The 27,302-nt window shown below is 37.9% G+C and overlaps 1 protein-coding gene across 2 annotated transcripts; it reads right to left on the reverse strand.

The window, feature by feature from the left end:
* Positions 1–599: 599 nt before the first annotated feature.
* LOC129721522 (protein FAM13A) lies at positions 600–26,838 on the reverse strand. Of its 2 annotated transcripts, none has more exons than XM_055674194.1 (3): positions 26,632–26,838; positions 4,557–6,188; positions 600–2,631 (listed from the first exon to the last, which is right to left on the reverse strand). In XM_055674194.1, the coding sequence occupies exons 2-3, from the start codon at positions 6,180–6,182 to the stop codon at positions 1,972–1,974; spliced, it is 2,286 nt and encodes a 761-aa protein (XP_055530169.1). In that variant the 5' UTR covers positions 6,183–6,188; positions 26,632–26,838; the 3' UTR covers positions 600–1,971. The 2 variants fall into 2 exon arrangements, with proteins under 2 accessions (XP_055530169.1, XP_055530168.1); XM_055674193.1 differs by lacking the exon at positions 26,632–26,838 and adding an exon at positions 12,519–13,080.
* Between the last annotated feature and the right edge of the window lie 464 nt (positions 26,839–27,302).

Here is a 27,302-nt window from a genome sequence, read left to right on the forward strand (position 1 = left end):
GAAGTTCCCATATTGAATTTAAAAAATAGCGTCAGGAGTCGATTTTTTGCTCCTGTGCATCATTTCGATCATTTTAGGCTATTTTCCGCAAAACTGGTTTAAATATGTGTCTAATTTGTTTGGGAGACTTCCTCCCCTTTCAGAGTACGGTGGAGTGTCAAACAACCATATAAATTTGTGTTTGATAAGAGCTATCTCTTCCAGAAGATGGAGGGGTGTCGAACCAACATAAAAATATTTTTTGCTCCCAAAATTTCTACATGCCAACTTTGGCTGCATTCACTTGATTCGTCTTTGAGTTGTGAAAAAATTTGTGTTCCATTTGTATGGGAGCCCTCTTCTCCAGAAGAGGGAAGGTGTCGAACCACCATGAAAATTTTTCTCGCTCCCATAAACCTTAACATGCTAAATTTGTTCCATTTACATGATAAGTTCTCGAGATGTGCAGGAATTTGTGTTGCATTTTTCCAGGATAGGAACAACATTTCACACCGATCGGTTCAGTCATTTCCAAGTCTATTCTTTTCTATTAGTAGTCAGAATCCGATGCAACACACGCACCGAGACGGTTTCTTTCGAAGGAAGTCAGTTGAAATAAATAGTTTTGCACATAGCTTAACTTTGCTGTTTATATATTTACCAAGAATTAAACCTAGGTATGTCCATATTCACTCGATACCATTTCGAACATTCCACATTTTGTTCCGGCATTGCTATTTTCCATTTAACCTCTCATTATCAATGTGCAGTTTATGCACCAAATACGTTACCAATAATAATTATAGCAATAATATAATAATCATAATGCTTAATAAATCGTTCTTTGAGAACATATCGCTTTTACTCAGTTTCATCAGCAATAATAATCGTCGTAATTATAGTCTTAAAGAGCTACAAATCGTGTTTAGTTTTGTTAATGTGTGTACTGTATTCTTCTGAATTATGCCGCTTTTGTATTGTATGGGTTTTCTGTTTGTTTTGTTTTACCGTTGAATATCGTTATGTGTATAGTACGAAGATGACTTCTTCACGCTGGTAGCTGTTTTTTTTGGAAAACATAATCAGTTGCCTTACATTAAGTAGCTTGTTTTGATCATTCCTATAGATTGATTATTTATGAGTAGTACAATTATACTGTAAAATTTTCACTTCGTGCTCCAAAAGTTAAATGATTATAAGTTTGCACTTCTTTTTTCCCGAATGTATATTTAAAGGCTAAATCAAAAGTTCCATACATTAAATGTATTTGCTTAGGTCACATTTTGAAATGTAAATATTCTTTACATTGTTGCACTAGATCAAACTGAAAAGTCAATTTGTTTGCAAATAGATTTTTTTTATTCATCTCAGCTCGCAGTTATGTGTGCTTGTTTGATCATTTTGTATATATACCGTTTTCATACTCTACGGCAAAAAACCGCTTTATCATTCAACTCTCAGCTTGAGGAGGCAATCATCCAGCACTAGTAATTAGAATAAAAATCAATAGAGATACACAATTATACAATTAATAACAGATAAATAGACACCAGAAGTGGAAACCGAAAACAAGTAAACAAGCCTTAAAATAGTATTCAGCTCCATAATCTGTTCCATAGGTCTGTACACATGTTAAATCTCATTGGATTCAATCAGCAACATTTGAACAAAGATTCATCATTTGATTAATGTCATTTGCTTTTTTTGTCGACAGCATATTTTTAAGTTTGGCTTTTTATTCGAAAAACTAATTTTTTTGCTCCACAAATGAAGACGCGAGGTAAGGGGTTTTAAAGTAGGTAGAAAATAAGTTTATCGAGTATGATGCAAACATGAAATAAATAAAATGGTTTGAAGGAAATTAGAGGCATGGTTGAGATCGACCAAACAACATAAGGCGGTAGGGAAGAATTTGTTACGACTTTGGGAGACGGAATAGAATTAGCATCTGAGTGAGTGGGGTTAGTGAATACGGGAAAATGAGAGATCATTTTAAACTGACATCTGCTTCTTGAACAGGGCATCAATCAGTCGAAGTTTTGCCTTCTTTTGCTTGTACATGGCATAGGTATCCTCAATGGTCTTCCGATCCGATTTAAGCATCTTCCGGCCGGTGGTTTCCTCAAACTTCTGTTCGAACTCCTTAATTGTTCGGCGCAGTTCCTTCTTTTCCTCACGGGCAGCATCATAGTGCTCCCACAACTCCTCGACGGTCATCGAATGAATGTTCTCGGTAATCGAGCTGGATGTCGTTTCTGACTCATCGGTCGATAGTGCTGCAGTTGACGCTACCGAGGTGTCCGCAGGCGACTGAACCATCGAGGTAGCCGAAGGAGGAGAAATGTCGGTCGAAGGCGTTGTCGTTCCTACGATGGCTAGCGCTTCGTGCTCTAAAATGGTTGGCATCTGAGAGTTAGCCCCACACGGTCCGCTAATGGAGTTCGCACGGTTAACCAGTCGTTTAATGAGTCTGTAGCGATCGTACAGGGGTCTGGCAGCATCGCGCTCTTCACGACTAGCTGGGCGCCCGTAGATCGACTCCAGATAAAGCAGAGCGCGTTGAACCGATGCCTTTTCCTCGACTAACTGATCACTGGAGAGTTTATCCAGATTTTCGCTGCGATGTTCGGTGGTACGCTTTTCTTGCAGACGCTAGAATAAGAAAAAAAAAGATTATTAAATTCTGAATAAATTCTACTAAATGAATAAGAATCTAATCTGAACACATAAACACATGCTATACAATGATATCTAGGTTTCAGAACTGTTTAAATTACATAACCACATAAACTATAATTAAATGAGCACGAGCGCATTTTGTGTTCAATTCATAGCTTCCTTAGCGCTTCCCCCTTGATTCAGAATTTTAATTACCCATCTCTAGGCATAATACCGCAAAACATGTTGAGTACAGAGAAAACTCAAACAGCTGCCCTTTTGTACGTCCGATCGTCAGACAAGTGCAAAACTGCACAAAACAGTTGTAATTTTAATAGACTAAGGTCGTACAGAAAATTGTTGTTACAACGCAATACAAAATGCCATATTTCTGTGCATTTACAAGATGTTTACGTTGGGTGAACACACTCATCTGAAAAAACTGCTGTGTATATGATTACTGATAAACGAACACGCTTGTTTACGATGGCAATATGTTGGAATTTAAAGAGAGGCGTGCGGCAAGTGTACGTTTGACAAATACCTATTTATTACTTGCTGGTTAGCAATTAGAATTATTGTGCGGGATTGAGAATGAACTTCTGATTTTGTTAAATATTTTTGAATAAGATTCCATCAATTATTTCAAACCCACAAAAACAGCTCGGAAACCAATGCCTTAAAAAATAAATCCAATTCGAAACAATTTAAGCACAATTAGACAATCAGACATTATACCAAATAACAAAAGTCAGTCCTTCGGCACGCCAGTCTATCTGGCGCTAATCGGCACAATTGTAAATAGCTGAAATCGAACGTTAGGCGCCTGATATCGATCAAACATTAAATAGTGATTTGTGCTATTATTAAGCACGTCTAAAGTTAGACTCACTGTTTCGCCTTTCCGCTGCATGCTCCATAATTGGCACTTCGCATTAGTATCAATCAAGTCACGACCCTCAAGGCCGCGCTCTGTAAAACGATGACGTTACATCATCACCGGTAAAACGAACCAGTAGAGAAAAAGGGAACTTATTTATTCATATTCGTGTATGGAAATTTTTTGACTTCACCCAGCACCAATGGCGGCTGCTGGTCAATATTGACGTCAGATGGCGCAGAATGCTGAAGTGGTTGACCACTTGTTTGTTATACCTATACATATTGTATTGGTGCGATGTTCTGGCCGGCTGCTGAATATGCCGGGTACGGCTAATAGGCTGCATCAGCTGCTGGATTAGGTACATAACGGAAAAAAAATTAATGTTTATTTTAGCAAAAAAGATTTACATTGACCGCAACCACAATTACTGCCGTTGTAAACTAAGAAATTAGAACGATCATGGTTTTCAATAGGCACTTGAAGAAAGATTTCACCTTATAACTTTGGTAAGTTGTAACCGATTTGAATCAACCTATCTACAATAGAAGAATAGAGATTTACCTTGCCTTGCCTTGTGTATTTTTAATGTCGGCAACGACAGCGGGTGGTTTATATTGGAAAACAAAGCGCACGTGGTACACTCAGGAAATGTGAAAAGTGCAGCTCCGGCATTAACCACCTCCCTGTACCGTACCCTATAATTATAAGCGGAAACAATAGCGAGACAAGCTACAGTATATTAAACGCTATCCGGTAATTTGGAGCTATGCTTAGACTGATATTTTGAATGATGGTGAATTCTGATGTTCACAGCTAGTTTAATGGCTGGGTTGGCATCTTGAACACTAACAATCGAACAATGGAATGTGCAGTATATCCATTAGAAAGATCAAGTGTCTCTAAACTTGAAACCCAAGGTTCGCTTTTCAGGCAAAACTAATTTACTTTATTTAAAGTGTTTTCTACTAATCGGATCTTTGTGTAAAACGCCTAAACATACACTATTTGATCTTACTTTCAAAGCAGAAAAACTTACCTTCTCAATATCGGAGATAGTTTCCTGCATCTTGACCAATTTGTTCTCATCCTCGGATGGTCCCGGTGCGGATCCACTGAGGCACGAGTTGTCGCCTAGCGTTCCCTTGGTTGTCTTTGCGTTGAACACCGCCAAATCAGCCTTGATCTGATTTTTCTCCTTGCGCAGCTTATGTATCTCGACGACCACTGACCGCATGGAGCCATCGCTGGTCTTGTCACCATGCGCGGGCCGGAAACCATTCTCTCGCTCGAACCGATCTTCGTACTGTGTTAATTTCTTCTTCAGAGTACTCAATTTGCGGTTAATTGTTTTGGTTCGTTCATCAAACATGTTGTTGGCCTGCGGTATCGGCTTCTGGTGAGTGTTCTGATGCAATTCTGTGCTGCGATAGTTACCGTAATGTTTCATGGTGGCATTTGGGGGTAAACTGCGTACCTCGCCGAAAGTTCCCATAGCATTGGCATGCTCGAAGTTGTGTTCCGCAAAACGCTGACAGACAACCGGTGTGTCATCCTGGAAGGAATGGTCCCATGGCAGCTGCTTCTCGCGAGGAGACTCAGCACTGCCCTTCTTCAGCAACGTATTGTCATTGTAGTCAGCGAAGATTTCCGGCTCGGGACTTTTCGACGGTTCCGATGTCTTGTCACGTTGCTTGCTGTATGCGCGGCGTTCGTGTTTAACCGAATGGTGCGAGTCATGTTTGGAATAGAAGTGTTCATTTCCGCTTTTGTCTTTGCTGGATGAAATATGCTTGATTTGTTTGGTACGATTTCGGGGTGAAACCGACTTGCGCCCAGGAGGTGGTCGCGTTTTGGAGAACCGCTCGCAGTGGCGGCGGCGTTCGTGCTCACCGTCTAACTCACTGTCGGAATCCTTGCGGTTTTTAAGCACATCACGGCAAGGTGATAGTCGGTTCTTAGCGGAATGATTGTGATGATTTATGTGGTTGTTGTGAGAATGTTGATGGAGAAGTTGCGATTCACCAACCCTAATATGCAAGGCTTCGGATTCGCTACCGATAAAAAACTTCTTGAGGTTTTCCGAGCTGTTTTTCAGATTTTTCTCGAAAGTTTGCTGAACCTCCAATTGATGCTGTTCTTCAGCAGCTTCCTCGATAATGTTTTCCTTGTCGACGCTAATCTCTATTAACGGAGAAGGTTTCTTAAAGTCCTCATGCGAGGCTACACGACGAATCACCTCCTGACAGTTGGGCAGGTGCTCTTCACTGTTCGATCTGATCAGCTTGCGATCCTGACTGATCGAAGAGGTGCTGTCTTGTCGTTCTTTGCGTTTTCTGCAATTTTGCCACTCGGATGAATTAATCAAATTAGGCAGATACTGGGATGTGGATGCGCCAATTGTTCCGTTGCTAGTGCTGTTTTTGCTGCCGTTGTTACTGCCGTACCCGTAACCAGGACGGGGACTGCTAGCGTTTCCTGTGCTACTGTGCTGCTGCTCCAGTTGATGCGGATGGTTGTTGAATTTGTGAATACTCTTTTCGCTGCTGCAGTCGTCTTCTTCATGTTCCGTTTGTGTCGAAGATAAACTAACTGTCGTTGGGGAGATTACGGTTGTGAGACGACTAAGGTCGTCTTCATTCTGTCCCAGGGATGGGCGACGCATGCCGCACTGTAATAGGGAAAAATAATAAATAATTAGATTGTTTGACGACTTTTTTGTGTTTACGACAACAAAATAGTATTTCGAAATCAGTTTTCTATCAGCTGTAACCAACATACTTGACAAATCAAGTATGCACTCAATAACAGCGATTTCTGCACTTCTAACAGTACTAGAAATATTTTGTAATACAGCAAACAAAAGATATGAAGTGCATTGTCTCCATTATTTATTGGGTGAAATGCACTTTTTAGCTCGAGTCCTCGAGTGCCCCAGTGGCATTGGATACAATCGTGCATAGCTATATATTCAATAAAAATAGGTAAACAACAATCCAAAAAAAATATTACGTGCATGAGTCGATCGGATCAACAGATTTATGGTTACATTTTGCGATAGTAGCATCACTGACCAATATCGCTAACGGTTTGTTTGAACTTGTTTGTGCCAAAATTGCTCGTAAGTCAAACATCAATCATCATGGGAACTAATAATCGGTATCTTCCAAATCACGTAAAAACAATCCGCGTTATTGTAAAAAAATCGCGTTTAAAAAAACCTATGAATTAACCCGCGTAAAAAAGACCCCAGAGTATTATTTTACATTTCATTTGTTATTTGAAAATTTGTCTTGATACAATTAATCATGTCAACAATCTTACCTCAAAGCAACACACGTTTTCAAGCTTTTGTTTTACTTGAGTCTTTGCTTTTGGACACAGCTTATGATAGGAAGCTCCCACTAACAGTAAACTAGATATCTTTCCTTAGAAAGGGAGGTGAAACAACTATCACTCAACAGGAGTTGCAGCTAAAATTAGGTTCGTTTCTTTATTTCTACAGTGCTAAAACATTCGTGATATTGTGAAAAATAGAGATAAGCAATTTAAGCTACCACCGTCGTTACCTCTCGAATGTCAGATTGAATACTGTGATGCGAATTTCAATAGGATCGTCAGAGCACGATACGCTCGAACACGTCAGCAAAATATATACGAAATTATCATAGCAGCAAAAACAATAAAATTGAACGCGATGATAACCGAGAGTACTTGACAAACGACTTATCTAACCATCTGCAATTACGTCAATTCTGACAAATTACAAGTGGATTAGCAGTAGAATGTAAATTTGATTGTAATGAGTGCCATGTTCACATTAAAAAAATTTAGAACTATCACATAGCATCGGTCTTTTTTTATTAACTTTCATGTTTTCATTGATATTCAAAGTTGCCGAATGGCATAAACCTTTGCAAAGTTATCGCGGAAATATATTTCCTGCAAATTTACATGAAAACTTATTTTGTGTGTTCAGCTTTTTTAAAACTGTTGCGTATTGACATTATTGAGGTTATATAAAATTTATATAACTTCTATTTTTAATATTTTAGTTCGGCTTTGAACATGTTTTCCTGCATTTTAAAAAAAAACAGTCAGTTGAAGAATCCTGTAACCAGTGTTGATTGATAAATCGAAGTTCTACAAATATGTGCTACGAAATAAGTGAAATGGATACTATTTAGGTTTGACGAAAACAATTTGTATATCCCTTATTTCTCATATCCTCTCGAAGTCTCTTCGGCATAGAATCTACCAAACTTTGACATGTTCCAACGGGCATGTGGCATACCAAGCCTTCATTTTCTTTTTTCATTTTTGTTTCGTGATTTTGACGGACCAATCGACCACAAGTTCTCGATCGGATTTAAATTCGGGGATTGAGCAGGCCATTCTAGTACGTCGATCTTCAGATTACAAAACCACTTTTTCACTAAAATAGCAATATGTTTCGGATTCGGAAAAAATAGGACCAACGCCATACCACGAGAAGCATTCCAGAACCATTATGTTTCCACCTCTATGCTTGAAAGTCTTAGTACGTCTGACCAATCTCTTTCCATCTGATCCGACCAAATATATCTTTGATTCGTCGGACCAGAGAATGTTTGTTCACTTCATGCCATTTTTATGAACAAAATTATATGACGCAATCTTTTACAATATACAAACAATATACAAAAAAGTCGAACTTTGTTTAGAGGTTGGGCTCATAACATTTGTTTCCTCAAAAAAAAAAAAAAAAAACTCCCCATGCAAATTTGTCCTAAATTATACCTCGGGAAGAAGAACCTCACGGTGGTCATAGTCCCACTTCTCTGACCGATGTAAAATTGCACATAAAAATGTGTCGAAATTGATTTTTTTGCCAAGTGTCTTATCAATGCAAGGAACATCGAGATCTGTTATTATTTCATTTTTTTTTCGAAAACTTCGATATTTTGGGACTTACAAAATTTTCGAGCTTGGGCAATGGAACGTAGAAAAACCTTGGAAATTCCGAAATTCGCGTCAAAAAAAAAAAAACACACAAACTGCGTAAAAAGCAATTTTCCTGTATCTAAACGAAGTCATGACAGTTTTCAGAAATTCGATAAATATGAGCTTCTTTTTTTGAAATAGTATACAACACATTCAAATGAATTTTAAAGCTCAAAGTTGGGAGAAGTAACTTCATGAAAATTCCAATTTTGGTGTCGATTGGAATACACCTCGCTTTGTGGGACCCCCTCTTTTTTGCAAGATAACGCATTTTTTGTCAGAACATTTTTTTTTCTATTTCCTATAATTTATAGACCTAAGACATCCGAAAAATACGGATAGGTGATTTTTGAAGAAAATAAAGCAAGAAATCCAGAAAAAATATTTTTCTACCAGAAGTGTTGCCAGATAGATTGTTTTTGTATTTAAAACCCAAATTTGCATTTTTCGGCAAATGTAGCCAATTTTTTTCAAATTTCATCGTGTTTCTCGGAAAATTTTACGTTAGATTATTATTTTTGACCGCAAGTGTTGCCATGTAGGTTACACTGGTTGACAAAATGAAAAAAAAGAGCATTCTAAAAGCTCAAACCGGAAAAAAGGAAAGGCAACACTTTTGGTAAAAATAATACACTAGATGAATAATTCTCCCAACTTTGAGCAAAACCTGTGATGGTCGTGTCCATGTTTGTGCTTATTCGTGGTCACTTCGTACGGAATGACCCATATAGAGCGCAGTCAACATGATATGAAATACTGTCTCAAATGTATGAGTGATAAATGAATTGAATTTGACACGATGATTTTTTTCAAAATAAATTTCATGAATCTGACAGTTTGTTTTTTTACGTTTTTCTTAGGACGGGGAGAGAAAGTCATCTAATGCTACGTTTTTCAGGGGGGTTGAGATTTTGTGACCAAATACTACGAGAGGGGTGTGAAAATCATGAAAAAAATGCTACGTCATTTAAGTATGCTCCCTTACTACGTCTCCTGAGAAGTTTACTTAATGGCACATGTACTACTTTTGCCTTTAACGGCTCAAATGCTCTGGCAAATTGCTTTTCTATACGGGACGACGCACTGCGCAAAAAAAGCACGTGTTTAAGGGAAAACCAGGTGTTCGAATTTAGCCAGACAATTTTTCCGAAAAACATGAAAGTAAACGCGTGTAAAACTTTCATCGATTGTTTGTACCACTGACACATGCATAGAGTGGAAATTGGCGTGCTATTTATTAAGTGTAATCTGAGATTTTCACGCTTGAAATTGTAAAGTGACAAGACCCCTACTTTCGAACTGGTATGTAAAGAAGCTACCGTCCATTTTACCCGTAAAATTTACCGTGCGCTGCGCAGATGGAATTTCGCATGGTTTACATGTACATAATACATATAATTAAAGGTTTTATCAGCGGTTGATGATTATTTTTATTTGAATTGAAAATTAATGAATTCTGGTCACATGCTAAGTTATATAAAGTTATTGAGTTATAAAAGGTACAATAACCGTATTACCAGACTGCTCATTTTGCCTGCACAACAACTGACCATCGTGACAAGATGGCAAGCATGTTTTTGGATCACTCTGATATCCGAAAAAATAATATTTTCACTGAGAATTGTCAGCCACATGCATGCTTGGTTTCGCTCTTCTGATCTTTGAATGCTCATTAGGCTGTATTTTGTCAAGGAGGCGGAATTTGAACAAGTCAATTTATGAAGCACTTGTAGAATTACTCTATCTCTACAATTTGTCCAAACATTGCACACTGGGCCAGAAATGGAATCTAGCGGAACGAAATTAATAGCGCTCTCAGGGTTTGACCAATCGGTTTCCGATCTACAAAGTTTCTTGGTATAGTTAGGGCTTTATTTTGGATGTTTGAATTAGTTCGGAATTTAGCCGCAAAGGTGGCGTTGCAATGCTCACTTCTTTCCCTTACACGCTAGAGCTTCGCGGTATTTGACAGAGCTGTAGATTTCTAGATTTCATGAAACTTTACAGAATATACAAAATTTCTAACTTCAAGTTTCAGAGATCTACGAGTTTTTATAAATTTTGTCTGAATTTCACGTTTTATTGTGATAATTTTATGAGTTCACTCGAATTAATCTCTTACAATTTTTTTCACGATAGAAATTGAATAATTACGTCGTTTTTTCCGAGTACAGAAGTTTTTGAAGTACTTAAGTGAAAATATTACACAAAATTTGAAAAAAAAATACATAATTTTGTGAAGTAGATATCTCAGCGGGTAGCAAGTATCAGCAAACCAACTCTGACTATGGAACTATGGCAATTACAACATTACAATGTTTCGACAAATTGTAAAGATAGAGTGTATCTACAAGTGCTGCATATTAGAGATGGTCGGGTCGGGTTCGGGTTTGAAAATGTTTGAATGTGTCGGGTACGGTTCGGGTTCGGGTTTGGTGAAAAAAAAATTTCGGGTTCGGGTCGGGTTCGGGTTTGAATATTTCGGGTTCAGGTCGGGTTTGGGTATGAAAACCCGAAACCCGACTATAAAATCTATGATATCTCAGGTTCGGGTCGGGTTCGGGTTTGAACGAATAAAAAAAGTTCGGGTTCGGGTCGGGCTCGGGTTTCGACAGAAACAAAAATTCGGGTTCGGGTCGGGCACGGTTTTGAAAAACATCAAACCCGACCATCTCTACTGCATATATGACCTGTTTGAATTCTGCCTTCATGACAATATAATGAGCATTTAAAGATGTTTGAAATATGCTTAACTATTCCAATGTCATTGAAAACTACAGTTTTTTGAAGTTTTACAGTAGCAGAAACTTAAATTCGACACAGCCAAAAATTACATCACATTGCATTGCTCTTGAGAATAAACTTACTTTGATTATATCTCAAATAACTAACTATTGTTTTATTTTTGTATAATATCTCGTGATGCACAAAATTCTCGTAGTATGTTACAGGTATAAATTTGTTGTACAAATATCAATAAGTTATATAGAAATGAGCAAAGATCAATCTTGGCCATTATTCCCCTACTCCTCTTCAATCAGGAGCAACAGGGGAGTACATTCGATTCCACAATGCAACGGAAAGGCTCACCGAACCGAACTGTCAAAATACACGGTAAAAGAGTGACTCAAGTGACCATTCTGGCTCGAAATAGTGACTTTTAGTGACTAGGTTCAGAGCAGTGATAAAATTACTAGAAAGTGACTGGCTACTGACCCTGCAATTAGACAGTACACTTTCATGCCCTTAACGCATTTTTATCATAGATCGCATCACATACGCCATGTAGGTACAACTATTGCGTATCAAATTTCCAAGGTAGAATATTTTTTATCATGTGTGGCTTTGCATTTTAATAAATATATGGGTTTTGATTACTTCTAAAAATAGAAAAATTTGTACAAGTGATGACAATTAATTCAACCGTTTAACTTACTTTCGTTCTGAAGTTTGTTATGATCAATTTAGGCAGACAGCACGGAAGGTCTTGATCAAATGAGAATGAAAGCATATGTTAATCAGGCTAGATAAACTGTTCGACATGCGATAGCGTTAAATTATCTTGACTTTCATTTGCTGGTTTACGTAACAGAGAGCTGTTCGTCATGAAACTGCGTGTATTCGAATTCTTTTTTAATTCAACATTTTCAGGTAATTACGTAAAATACTACATGTATTCTAAAGTCAATTACTAACATTTTATCGTGCTTACTATTACAAGAATAACTAAATATTGTAGCCGCACCATTTTACATTGATACATATGTAAACTATAGGCCTTGCAGAAGAACAAATTTTTCTCAAGCCTGTATAATATTGGGTAAATATGTTACGAAATCTTGTTTGTTTCCAACCCAGCATTACGACTGCTTACAAATAATACCCAAACAGAAGCAGTTTCCCACCTGCTTAAGCGTGACTACACTAAGCGCTGGGTTTAAAAATAGTCCTATTATTGAAGGAAGCTTTGCCTATCATCAGAGCCAAATGAGAAGTAAACAAGGTACAGTAAACTTACCCTGGTCTCCCAGTTCTTGAGTTGACAGCCATAGCTGAACCGGTGAATCAAATCGTTAGAACTATTTCGAAGCTCTGCTGGTTGTAGACACAGCATTTTGAAATGGTTTTCTCAACAACACTTAGATAATAATAGCCTTCAGAGTCCATTAATTTTGCATTTACTTCAAGTCAGCACAGCTTCAAATCGAATCACTGCCTATTCCTTATACTGAAAGTTTTTTCTATCCCAACTCACATACATAAGATTATTCTACGATAGTTTTCAATTGAGACAGTTTATAGCCGGTTCCGCGGCGTTCGTTTATACGTCTTTATCGCCCGAGAGCTATTAAGGAAATGAGGCTAACATTCAACCCCCTTGCTCCAGGGGCTGTCACTTCCACCGTTACTGATGTAGAAAAAAAACAACTACACACACCCTCATAGGAACAGCTTTCAAGTGCAATGAACAGTTGAGATTGCTGTTAGGCTGATCGAAACACCAAACTGAATTGTACTCGTCTCAGGCACACACTGATAAACAGTGAATCTGGGTGGGGAAACTAATCGGAAGAACCGTCCTAGCGGCTTTTTCACGCTATAGTGAAACACAGTTCCACATTCTGTCCACATTTATAACATTTTGTTCGGCATTTCAACAGACGCGTACACAGCAGATACACCGCCACTGTCCGGTGTGTGAGGGTAATTTCTTATCATTCAGGAAAAATATAGGTCTACAATTGTCTTTCCCTATCGCTTTCATTGCTAGGGTATCTTATCAGTTACAGAAAAAGGCAAACTCAATAGTTAACCCTTGCGAGATGAGCACTTGTTTGTTTTCTAAATATGAGAATGGTTTCGGAAGCTATCCCTTTCACGGGATAAAAAGGGAACATTCCAGCAAAACGAAAAAAGAAATGAGTGGTAACAAGTCAATAGTAAACAGCTATTTCAATGTTATCGCATGTTTTTCACTGGTGCTCGCAGTGATTTCGCACATAAATTAAATCATATTACGTATCACAGCCGTTTTTTGTGGCTTGCTACTTCTGTAAACAAAACAAGCTCTGGGAGCAGAATGGTTTTTGATTACATTTTTGTGTTCGTCTTGTCGATAAAAATAGTTTACTGTTGAGGAAAATACAAATGATTGACGCATTAGACATTGTGAACAGGGGACTCGCAGTTCTAAACCGGTTTTTTATGCAAAAACTAATGCATGTTGAATCAATTTTTTGACCTAATAACTTTTTTAAGGGGGTGATTTGTTAGTAGCTTAAGTATTTATGATAAATATTAGTAAATAATAAGTATGTGTGTCCAATCACAAATGGTGACTTCTCAACACTGTTAGAAATTTGTAATTTTAATTGTTAGGATTTGTTAGCTTTCGCAATTAGGACTTATCATTCGTAGGGATTCTAACCTACTTGTCAGAAAAGGGGAAGTAAACTTACAACTAACTTAATTGCTAACTTATTGGCTATAAAGGGAGCTTATCGTAACAATTGAGGATTGCAACGATTTTTGTCGGAAATTGTTAATAATTTTATTTGACATAGCTTCCAATGTTTCAACACCAGTAATTCTATGTAATTCGAGTGTACCAAACCAAGGAGGACGCTTCAAAACCATTTTCAGAATTTTATTCTGAATCCTTTGTAGCGTTTTCTTCCTTGTTGAACAGCAACTTGATCAGATCGGTACAGCATAGAGCATTACTGGTCTAAAAATTTGTTTGTAAATCACAAGTTTGTTCTTTAAACAAAGTTTAGAATTCCTGTTATTGAGAGGATATAAACATCTCGTATATTTGATGCACTTGGCTTGTATACTCTCAATGTGCTCTTTGGAAATAAGTTTTTATCGTAAATTAGTCCCAAGTACCTTAACCTTGTCAGACCAACTTAAAATAACCCCATTCATCTTGACAACGTGATTATTGTTTGGCTTGAGGAAAGAAGCCCTAGTCTTATGGGGAAAAGTTATCATTTGAGTTTTAGAAGCATTGGGAGAGATTTTCCACTTTTGCAAGTAAGAAGAAAAAATATCTAAACTTTTCTGCAATCGACTGCATATGACATGAAGACTTTCTCCTTTTACGGAAATCCTTGTGTCATCGCAGAACAATGACTTTGTGCATCCTGGAGGCAAATCAGGAAGATCTGAAGTGAATATGTTGTACAGGACTGGGCCCAAGACTGAACCTTGAGGCACACCTGCTCTGACAGGCAATCTATGAGATTTTGAATTCTGAAAGACAACCTGCAGAGTTCGATCAGTGAGATAATTTTTTAAAATTTTGATTAGGAAAATTGGAAAATTAAATGTTTGCAAATTCGCATGCCAAACACTGTCGAATGCTTTTTCTATGTCTAAAAGAGCAGCTCCAGTGGAAATAGGCCTAATAAATCATCATAAATAACGCATTCTGCCCCTCCACGCAAGGACCTAGCCAAGGAAAAATAACGAAAAGTTAAAACATACATTCATCCGAGGTAAATATATATATATATATATATATATATATATATATATATATATATATATATATATATATATATATATATATATATATATATATATATATATATATATATATATATATATATATATATATATATATATATATATATATATATATATATATATATATATATATACATGGTAGAATACTTTTATATGCAATGAGGTTGTTGTTGTTTCGATTAGTACACGCCAATTGGTCTTTTAATGAAAGTTACTATAATTCTCCACTCATTATTTACAGCTCTGAGCCTGTTTTGCGTATATTTGTAACATGGGACTAGCCAAAATTTATTTATTTTTATCATTTTAGCAATGTTTGGTACATTGCTTTTTCTTGTGGTTTTTCAAGAGAACACGTAATGTTAAGAAGTTTTTGAGGTTTATCTCAAAAGTGATGAAAATTCACATGGGACTGTTATGCATTTATGGACAGCGTACAGTTAAAAAATCATTGACTACGACAAATTCGATAAGAATTCACTACCAAATCCACTTTTTCAAAAAGCATTGCAAGGAGACACTGTCCCCGAATTTTTTGAGAGGTTCAACATTGGAATGATCTAGAAAACCTGTCGAAGAAAACCACTGCCGAAGTAGTCCGATACTAATTTGCTCATGTGGAATTAAAGCAATGGGCACAGTCAACGGTGATGGATGATTATTGACAAGAATGCAAAAGCGTCTTTTGCCTGTCTATCGAAACTCAAAAAAAAAACTCGAAATTGATGGTGCATTTTTCTCCTTAACTTTTGCAGGTGCCACGTTATCTCGCTACGTGTGATCTCCTCCACAAATATCATTATTATCCCCCGCATATGGGCACCAAGATATACAATAATGTAATGTAAGTATTTCTCGGTGATACATGTGATCACATTAGCGCGTACTCTGCTATTATCTGAAAAATGTATATATTACTATGTATTTTGCATACGTAAAAATCTACGTCGGCGGCGACAGTCCGACTAAAACTGAACCAAACTGATTCATTCCAATCGTAGCCTGTCTGTCGGTAGCGAGATAATGAAGTACCTATGTACTGTGTAGTCACCAGTTAGTGAAGACGTATGTAATCGACGACAAGGCGGATACCTCACGACAAATTTCGGGATCTTGCTACACAACAGCAGATAGAATAGGTGATAAGCGTAAATAGTATCAACTGAGCTCGTGGCCTAGCAAAAAAACTGCTCCAAATTTAAACGGTCGCTGACATTCTGGAGGATGGTGACTACTGTTTGTTTGCAAAATTGGCACTGATAAACATTATTGTTCAGTGTATGAAAAATTACTTGCACGAGATGAATCTGCCACAATCTGCACTAAACTGACTCATTCTGATGCGTACCATGGTTTCCCGCCAGACGTGATTCGGTGCAATGGGCAAACCAGTTCGGATTCAGCGATAACGGTAGAATTTTGCAACGTGATGAGAATTATAATTTGAAAGTTGTTTATTAAACATCCGAGATGACGTTAATCGGAGCTCTAGTGCAAGCTGCATTTTCTGGAATAGACTATACAAAATCATGTAATCTTGAAGGACGAGGGAACCACTTGTACTGCAACTGTGAAGAACCAACGTTGAAGAATTTACCACGTGCCATAAAGTTGAGTAACCTCCTTGAGTACATATTCATACGTTTTTAATTCGTTTTGGGTTGAAGAAGGGATTCAGAATATCTCTTTCCTTGATTTCTCAGCGGAAATACCACAAAAGAACGAAGATAAAAACCCGGATTCCCAATATCCTGGAACCTGTTTACCTAGCTGTACTGAGGCGTAATTTCTCAAATAGATTATGATAATCATTTAAGGATTGATGAAAAAACAACACGAAATCAATCAAACTGAAAGTCAGAACGACTGGTCTTACAGAATCTCTCGGTTGAAGCAATTGTTCACTTACAAATGTGTACGTGACTTCAAGGCAAGATAACAGATTATTTTCAGAAAATAGCGCTTGAAAGGCTGGCTGTCTCGAATCAACTCGATTGATGATGATTGATTGAATTGAGTAGCGAGCTATGGTAAGAATGCTCGGTAGGAAAATAATTTAAATTATTTTTTTTCTGTCAACTCAAATGCAGGTTCAGGTATCAAAACATGGAAAATTTTAGTTTAAAAACTATGACTGAGAACAGAGCACAGCAACAGGTAAAGGGTGACAACTAAAATCTTTGAATTTCATCCTACTGCTGTTAAAACTAAGGTAGATGTAATTATCCTCTCGTTGAATTAAGTACAGATCAACAAAACCTCGTCGAAGAGGCTATTTTTGGTGCTGTAGTACTTCAACGTAAGGAGCAATTGAAGCCAAAGTTTGCTAATTGCACTTATAAACCAGGGTTCATGATAATCAACTGTCTCGATAAGCAAACATCTGAGTGGTTGATTAAAACTGTCCCTACCTTAGTTCCTTGGGATGGTGTGGAGCTCGTCGCCGTTGACGAAAGTAACATTCCAAAGAAAGATATTCTTGTCGTTGTTTTTCCAAAAAGCTCCAAATACGACAACAACACCATTAAAGCGCTTATCGAAAGCCAAAATGAAAACTTGAACACCGATGCATGGAGAATCCTGAATCGCTCGGTAATCAACAATCTGCACATTGAGTGGGCACTAACGGTCGACGGTGCGTCGATGAAGACGCTAGTTGATCGTGATATGCACATCAACTATAAATTTGGACAGATATTGTTTAAAAAATCTACCAAATCATCAGGTAAATCCAAAACTGTAGTCTCCAACGAAGGGAGGAATGGCAACTTTGGACAGTTTGGCAAAACCGATCGCACAATCCCAGAGGGCAATGCCAAGGGCATCAATGATGCCTAGGGTAAACAGACCTCAGGGTCAAACAAAATTGGTCCCATTTCTGTCCAGAGTGGTAACTCGTGCCCTTTGTCTGACTCTGGAAAACCTGTAATCGCTGAAGCTCGATCAAAAAGCCCTGAAGCCAGGGATACGATCCAATCGAGCACACGCACATTTGGAAACCACTCCAATCAGAGGGAGAATCACACACCCCTGAAAAATGGTAAACCAAACAAAAATGTCCAATAAAATAAAATTCATTCAAGTGAACCTACATCACGCCAAAGGAGCTAGCAGCGTCCTATGTAGCAGGTTCACTCGAGACAACTTGGACGTGGCTCTAATCCAAGAACCCTGGTCCAACAACAATAGAGTTCAAGGAATTTCTACACCAAAATGTAAGCTTCTTTATGATAGTACACATACTGCTCCCAGAGCAGCAATTCTTATACGGGAAAACTTAACATTTATACCCGTTACAGAATTCATCAGTAGAGACGTCGTGGCAATACAAGTGGAGGTTCCAACGACTCGTGGGATAACGGAGATCATCGTTGCCTCTGCGTATTTCCCAGGAGATAACGCTGAGATTCCTCCAAAAGAAGTTGCTGCGCTTGTTCAACACTGCAAACAAAAAAACAAACAGCTCATAATAGGATGTGATGCGAATGCCCACCACACGGTTTGGGGTAGCAGTAACATCAACGTTAGAGGTGAGTGTTTATTTCAATATTTAATTTCTCACAACATAAACATTTGTAATCAAGGTAATGATCCAACATTTGTTACTAGAATTAGACAAGAGGTTCTTGATCTAACACTTTGTAGCGCTAAACTATCTGGAATGATTGTGAACTGGCACGTGTCAGAAGAACAATCATTGTCGGACCACAAACAAATTATGTTCAACTATGTTTCTGGGGAGCTCGTGTCCGAAAAATTCAGAGATCCTAGAAAAACTAATTGGGATAGCTACTATTCCACACTCTCAAACAAGATTTTGCTCTCAGTGGACAGCTCTTCCACTGAGCAACTCGAAACTGTTCCCTCATCTTTTCCAACTAATATAATAGATTCCTTCGAAGAAAGTTGCCCGGTGAAACGGAAAACTTCTAGTAAGAACGTATCTTGGTGGAACAATAAACTTGAAAAGCTAAGAAAATCGTCAAGGAGGCTTTTCAACAAAGCTAAAACTACCGGAAATTGGACAGAATATAAAAGCTGTCTAACAGAATACAATCGAGAGATTCGAATCAAAGAGAAGGGACTGGAAGCGTACATGTGAGCAAGTTGAAAACTTGCCTGTTGTAGCTAGACTCCATAAGACCCTCTCTACAGATCACACAAATGGGCTTGGCCGCTTAAAGAACGAAAACGGTCAGTTCACAACAGACTCTCAGGAAACACTTAGTGTCATGATGGATACACACTTCCCAGGCTCGACTCAATTGACTTCCGAAAATGCACAGGACTTCTATATGGCTCAACCTAGCCCAATTCACGACAAGGTTAAAGCTCAAGAATTAGCCAGGGTAATATTCACGACGTCAAGAGTTGAATGGGCAGTAGATTCCTTAAAGCCCTTCAAATCGCCGGGGCCAGATGGGATTTATCCAGTGTTTTTACAAAAAAGCAAGGATATTATAGTCCCCTGTCTGGTGCAGATGTTCAGGGCTAGCATGACACTAAGCTACATTCCGAGTAAATGGCGAGAAGTCCGCGTCATATTTATTCCTAAGGCTGGAAAACGTGATAGGACGAGTCCCAAAGCATATAGATCAATCAGTCTAACTTCTGTCATTTTGAAAATGATGGAAAAAATCATTGATCTACACATCAAATTATCTTACTTAAAAAGTAGACCATTAAACAAATTTCAGTTTGCCTATCAAACTGGTAAATCAACTGAAACAGCACTTCACACGCTGGTTTCAAAACTAGAGAAGTCTTTTGAGGCTAAAGAAATCTCACTGACAGCCTTTCTTGATATTGAGGGAGCATTTGACAATGCTTCTCACGAATCTATAAAAAATGCTATGAAAAAACGCGGTTTTGACTTGTGCATCTTGAATTGGACTATCGCTATGTTATCAAACCGGTTGATAACATCCAATTTAGGAAGATCAACTTTAACGACAAAACCAACAAGGGGTTGCCCACAAGGAGGGGTTTTATCTCCCTTATTGTGGTCTCTTGTTGTCGATGATCTTCTTAACAACTTAACGAACCTAGGATACGAAATCATCGGTTTCGCTGATGACATTACTATTTTAGTTAGGGGTAAATGCGGATCTACTATTTCCAATAGAATGCAATACGCCTCAAACTACACACTTAAATGGTGTAACCTGGAAGGACTAAGCGTCAATCCTTCTAAAACAGTCATTATCCCATTTACAAGAGATAGAAAGTATAATATTGCAACTCTTAAGTTGGGAGACACACAGTTGGTGCTATCCAAGCGAACGAAGTACCTAGGTGTTATGCTTGACCACAAGCCCAACTGGAACGACCATCTAGAGTATGCGATCTCAAAAGCAAACAACGCTCTTTGGGCTTGCAGCAATACATTTGGAAAAAAATGGGGACTCAAGCCGAGGATGATTCACTGGATATACTCGGCAATAGTGAGACCCAGAGTAACTTATGCCTCGCTAGTGTGGTGGCCTAAAACTTTACAATTATCAGCTCAGAAAAAGTTAGATAAACTACAACGTCTGGCATGCTTATCAACAACAGGAGCAATGGCCAGTGCACCATCCAAAGCCTTAGGAGCTCTTCTATATCTTCTACCCTTACATCAGTATGTACAACTTTAAGCCGAAAAAGGTGCTCTTAGGCTAAAACGTGTTAAATTCTTTCAGGAAGGAGATCTACAGGGACATTTACGAATCCTCAAAAATTTCCAACTGAACACCTTAGTAACCATGAATGAAGATCGAATGGACTCTAAGACTAACTTCAGTGTTCCTTTCAAAGTGATTGAATCCAATCGCACCGAATGGGATGAAGGAGGTCCTAAGGTTCGTCCAGGATCAGTCATTTTTTATACAGATGGCTCTAGAATGGGCGAGTCTACGGGCGCTGGGGTCACTGGACCAGGAATCAATATATCAATTCCAATGGGGCAGTGGCCCACAGTTTTTCAAGCGGAAATAAATGCTATTCTAACATGCACAAGTATTTGCTTGGCTAGGAAATATAGGTATGCCAATATCTGCATTTTCTCAGATAGTCAAGCAGCTCTCAATGCTTTAAAAGCATACACATGTCAGTCGAAGTTGGTATGGGATTGTATTCAATCCCTACGACAACTAACTGTAACAAACGTTGTCAATCTATACTGGGTGCCTGGTCACTGTGGTATAGAAGGAAATGAAAAAGCCGATCTCTTAGCGAGAATTGGTTCTTCAACTGCTTTCGTCGGGCCGGAGCCATTCTGTGGGGTATCTTCATCCTGTTTGAAATCTGAGCTAAGAGGCTGGGAATCAATGATGATTGATGCCAACTGGAAGGCTTATTCCAAAGCAAGACAATCTAAACTATTCATTACACCATGTAAAAGAATCACACGGAACCTACTCAGTATGAATAAAGCTGATCTGAGTACGTTAACTGGCCTACTTACTGGGCACTGTTCGAGTAAGTATCACCTTAAAAAAATAGGTAAACTGACAGATGACTTATGTCGTTTCTGTAATTCTGAAGTAGAAACCTCGGAACACTTACTGTGCCAATGCAGCGCATTAATTCAGCAAAGACTGCGTATTCTTGGAAAAGGTATCCTCACGCCTAACGAGATATGGTCTGCGGAAAAAATGAAGGTAAGGAACTTCATCAAAGAAGTCATACCTTCTTGGGGTGAAATGCAAAGTCTGGGTGCGACTATCACTGATACCCATAGTGATGGAACGAACTGACAGTGCATAAAAATTAACGCGGAGTATACCACAATATATCTAACTAATGGTAGCAGTGGTCATAGGCTCCTACAGGAAAAAAAAAGGTAGATGTACTTAAAGAAAAATCGATTTATTTCTAATAAAGATACATTTCAAATTAACATCTGATGCCGAAGCAAAAGCGTTGAACGGCCTTTACGTTGACTTTTCGAATGCATCTCTCGATTGCACTAATCAACTGTTTGCAGTTCGTTGCTCTCCAGTTATTTGAGTATACCAAGGAACTTTAAATCCCCCATCTGGTCGACAAAAGAGAAAAAAGTATGCGGCCCTAAAGCTCAAAACTGTTGTTCTAGAAAGATTATAGCCTTAATATATGCAGAAAAGCGTCAAAGTGCGTCAGAGTGTCTCATAGGAGTTGCTAACCGGGTTCGTCACGTCAACGTTATTTATGCTATTTATTGCTCGCTTTCTTCAATACCTACAAGGTTTCTTGTCGTTGTAGGTTATTCAAAATGAAACTGGAACATTTATTCCTTTATTTGATGATGAATGCTCAGGTATAGGGTTTGCAATCCCGGGAACGATTTCCCGCGAAATACCTTTTCCCGGGATTCCCGAATCCCGGGAACAGAAATATTGATTCCCGGGATCCCGGGATTCTCGAGTTCCTAGAAAAAACTGCAAGATTTTTAATAGTTTTCTATACGATAGTGCAATAAAACTAAATACCCTATCAAAACACGAAACTGACGACGTCAAAGTGTAAAGCAGCACTCAACTGGGTATTACACGAAGCAAATATTTGCTTGAAATGACGGCCATTATCTGTAATATCAGATTATTTGTTAAAAATATTTGCTGTTTTATTCAGTAAATGAAAAATTAAGCAAATATTTGCTTCGTCTAATGTTGTTCTCTGCTAGCTAGTTAGAGTACCTAACTGGATTTTTTTCTTTGTCATTGACAACAATTTTTGAAATCTGTAAATTCATAAAAAAAATTGAAATTCGTAAATCAATGTGACCAGAAATAAATACTACAATAAAACTAAGAGTCAGTGTAACTTGAGTCGTGGTCACTATTTCACATGAAAATCTTTTAGCAGGTTAATTATGTAGACATTTAAATGCTCTAAAACGAACTTATTTTGAGTCATATTAAAATATTGTTCTGCCAATGTCAACTAAATCTACGAAGTTTTTTTCGGACAATAACTCGCATCGTCATGGCATAGCTAATATATTTTATTGAAATGAAACCTTTGCTACGTTTAAGCAAAAAAAATTTTGAACAAATATTTGCTATGGTGCAATAGCATAGCATATATATTACCCCGAAAAAAAATTTGCTCAAAAACTCCGTACCAAATATAACAAATCTAATCTAATAACCGTCTAATACCTGCCCAATACTCAGCTTTCTCTTCAACAAACTAAAAGCATTGGACACTCAGGTTTCTAATTAAATATAGCTGTAATCGATGATTTGGAAATATTCTGAAAATCAAACACCAGCGGTGATTTAGCGGGCTTAAGCAAAGTTTCACAGAAGGAAATTAAATTATTAGGGCTTAACGAAAAATTGTCCACTGATATGAAGGGATTGTTTAACGACATGAAGACCTTGAAACGTCCTCTTCTGCAAATATTTGCAGCAAAAATCGATTGCGAATTGCTGATGTAAACTTGAATATTTTTTGTTTAATTTTTAATTCGTTCTACATGCAAATTTGTAATAAAATTTTAACCGATATTTTGTTACCTTTTATTATACACTTTATTTGAAATCTTTTTTTTTTCATTCCCGGGTTCCCGGGAATTCCCGGGAAATGAAATTTTTCATTCCCGTTTCCCGGGAAATCGATTCCCGGGAATATTGCAAACCCTACTCAGGTAGTCTTAAAGGGTTATATCTACCAAAAATTTTTTTTCTTGTCATTTTTTTTCATTGGCTTAAATCATGCTAAAACTATCCTAGAATCAAAATTTACATCGCTCAAGTACTTATCTAAACTCAAAATTCGTTTAAATCTATTTTTACCGAACAACTTTCATGCTCCAAAAAACATTTTTCGTTATTTTGGCGATGCTCGTTTTTGTTTTTAATTTCGAGGCTTTGTAAACTAGTAGAAGTTACCTATGATCGATATCGTGTTTCAAATTTGTAGTATAGAGGTCGCTGCACCAAGTTTCGACCGTTATAGCGTCTCTACAGCACGTGTTTACTCACAATTTCCATTTGTTTAGTAGATCAGCCGTTCTCGTTATGTACGTTCTTTGTTTGAGTTTTTTGTTACTTTTTAACTGTGAGTTATACTCAAAAGTACTTAAATATGAGTTACAAGTTTGAGTTTTGCGTGGAATAGGACGCCAACTGCGTCAAAGTCACTGAGCGTCGCATGTCTGATACCACGAAAGAGCGTAGGCGCAGCCTTAGATCAGATAAAATAAAAGGAAGAAAAGGAAGATAAAGCCCAGAAAAGACAACTTTACGGCACAGAGGTAGCTGACTGAAGGTTAAAAAATTATTAGGGGCTTACATGTTGCGATTCTTAAGATTCATAGCAATTTGAAACTTTGAACGCGTTTTGCTCAAAACCATGTTTTTAAAATCGGCGAGCAGTAGAACTGAAAAAGTTTACATCCGATTGACTTGAAATTTTAACTGTAGCTTCTTCATTAGATTATCTAGTGAAGTACACACGATTCTAGCGATTGATTAACAGCAACTAAAGTTATAAACAATCAAAGTCGATTTATTTTTGTCGAAACAGAATTTTTTTTTCAAACCGTTACTATTTTGCGAAGAATGTAGATAATGAAAAAAATTTTGTTTTGGTTATAGGTGGAGTTGGGCACGACTTCTACTGCTCGCCGCGGAACAACTTAAAAAGAGGGGTTCACGACAATCGCTGCACAGCCGCCATTTTGTAACAAAAATAGCAATAAAAATATTTTTTCTATTCTGCAAGAGTTGCTCAATCCAATGATATATTACTTATATACCTTACATCTCAAATGTCCTGTAAAAAAATTCATGAAAAAAGCCTTGTTTTTTGAGCATTTGGTAGATATAACCCCTTAAAAGACCGAAAAAAAACTTACATCGTACTCGAGGTACGCAAAAGCTAAATCAAACTCTATTGATGGACCGGTTGAATAGTTTAAGCCGCATACTTGAACACAGATATAGCTTGATCTATTAAAAAACGTAGAAAATTTTCTATCCTGTTCACACTACGGGATTAAATATCTCTAATCGCAATAATGCACTGGTATTCCGATCTTCCGGACTTTGGCCATGGATATTGACATTAAAAGTTTCACAAAATCTTTTATTTTACAATAAATTATATTAGGTCTTAACTTTTTAACAGCTTTTTTAAGACCGCCTTGCAGTTAGAACAGTAGTTTTATATTTTGAAGCAGGAGAAAAAAGTAAAAGGTCATGGTTGATAAGATAAACACCACAAGCCTCTGCGGGACCGATTGGTTTAAGTTGCGTTTTTTACCAACTCTCATTGATTAGGTTACTTTTGTAGTGAAATTGTGGAGAGGGTGAAATTCTGTATCGTCACTCTCGTTCAGTGCGTTCCATACCACTAACGTTTCTAAGTGAATGAGGATACTTCAAGGTTGTCTAGAGCACATGATTAACACCAGTTCAATCTATGTTTAGTAGTGTTAGCTACGAACAAAACATGTTTGCTAGTCAACGAGAAAATAAATTCATCACACACACCCTTACACAGCAATAAACACACCTCTCGTTGGCCCATCAAGAACCGGTGTTGGAGAACAACCGGCAAGTGGGCCATGACACCCGCTACAGTCGCCGCGGGCGTTTCGAATGCGTGCTCATACCGGACACTGCACCAGTTGTTTGAACTTTGAATGTTTTGAGCGCCGGCGATAGCTTTGAGTAATGAAGATTGTTTATACAGCGAACTAATTGTCGCAGCGTAGAATTGGAGCTACGAATACCATCACAATGTATCATAAAGATCTCCGTGTTTGGACGACGTTTATTGTGTGAATAGAATTGTGGTCGAATTTATTTTAAAATTTTGCAGATGAAAACAAATAAAGAACTGTCATATGATTTGAATAACGGCCTAATAAAATGGTTAAGTACCTATACATTTATCTCTTACTGCCCATATTAAGCGAATCATGCACGCTGTTGATGAACAGATGGAAACGGGGGATGAAGGAAATCGACGTGAAATAATTCGCTAGCAATTCGCTCGAAACTAAAAATAGCTGGCGTGCCATTTTTTGCTCGTCGAATTGTTGACGTACGCACATACGTAGGTGGCGGCTGAACACATTTTACTTTACACCGCAAATATGTAAAAATAACCTTGACAGCTTCTACTATCAGCCAGTTAATTTTGGTGAGGCTGATGGTAAATATCATAAAAAGTTTAGGGTACTGTTTTCGCACAGCTGTGTTGTGACTCACGAACGTCGATACATTATACCGAACTTATAGGAAAAAATGGGAGCGGTAAATTTTAGATAGGGTATCGACTCTATCATCGTCAGGTTTATCTATTATCGTCCGGGGGTCGATAATGTCATAGAGAACTAATATTTTGCAGAAAAATGCTCGGTAATATGACGAACCATCATGCAGGAATATAACGCACTAGGGCATCGTTTACCCCCTGACGATAATAAGACAAACCTGACGACAATAGAGCCGCTACCCTGAATAAAAAACAAATAAAAATGAAGTTCTCATACTATTTCATCTTTCGTTAATTTTTTTTTACATCAAACTTCACGTTTTGTATATTCAGAAGAAAATAGTACAAAATACACATAAATGTTTTCGAAACAAAGCACAAATATCAGTGAATATCGAACTACTTACCACACAAGCTGTAACTGTTTCCCAAACGTTCTTAGCAAATACTTCAATTTTGGGTGGAATTTTCGCGAACTGTACCGAAGATATGGCGCCTTTAGTTGTTGCTGCTGTCGCTGCTGATGCTAGTGTTGATTGACTGTGTTTTGATTTCCTCACTACTTGTCGATGTACCCGGTAAACGCAAAAATATTCACTTTTGATAATTCGGCTTCACGGGAAGCCTCCTCTGCTGTTGAACCGGCACGAAGTGGTGATGGGAGGGCGAACGCGATATTGAACACAATTTTTTTGTTCACGCAGTTAACCTCCACTCCGATCAACGATGAATTATTAATCAGCCGGTTATTTTTCTTCTTCTTTATATTCGATTATTATTCGAGCTACTCTCGACGGTCGACAATAATAACAATCAAAGGTTGACCGGCCGTCGAAACAACTATTATCGTGATGAACGGCTAGGACAGTGTTGTCGGTACAAAAATGAGACTTTCGTCGCCGTTTGGCCGGTGGTTAGGTGCGGTACAGCACCAGTTATTTGATTAAAAGCGGCGAACAAATCGTCCGTTGTTAATCTCAAACAGTTGCCCTGACACTTTTTTCTAGGCGAATCTAGACTGACACAGCGATGATGATGACAAATTACGGCACTTTTCTTTAGCGATGACAAGCATAAA

Source organism: Wyeomyia smithii, chromosome 2 (genome assembly GCF_029784165.1).
Source record: "Wyeomyia smithii strain HCP4-BCI-WySm-NY-G18 chromosome 2, ASM2978416v1, whole genome shotgun sequence".
NCBI classification, from domain to species: domain Eukaryota; kingdom Metazoa; phylum Arthropoda; class Insecta; order Diptera; family Culicidae; genus Wyeomyia; species Wyeomyia smithii.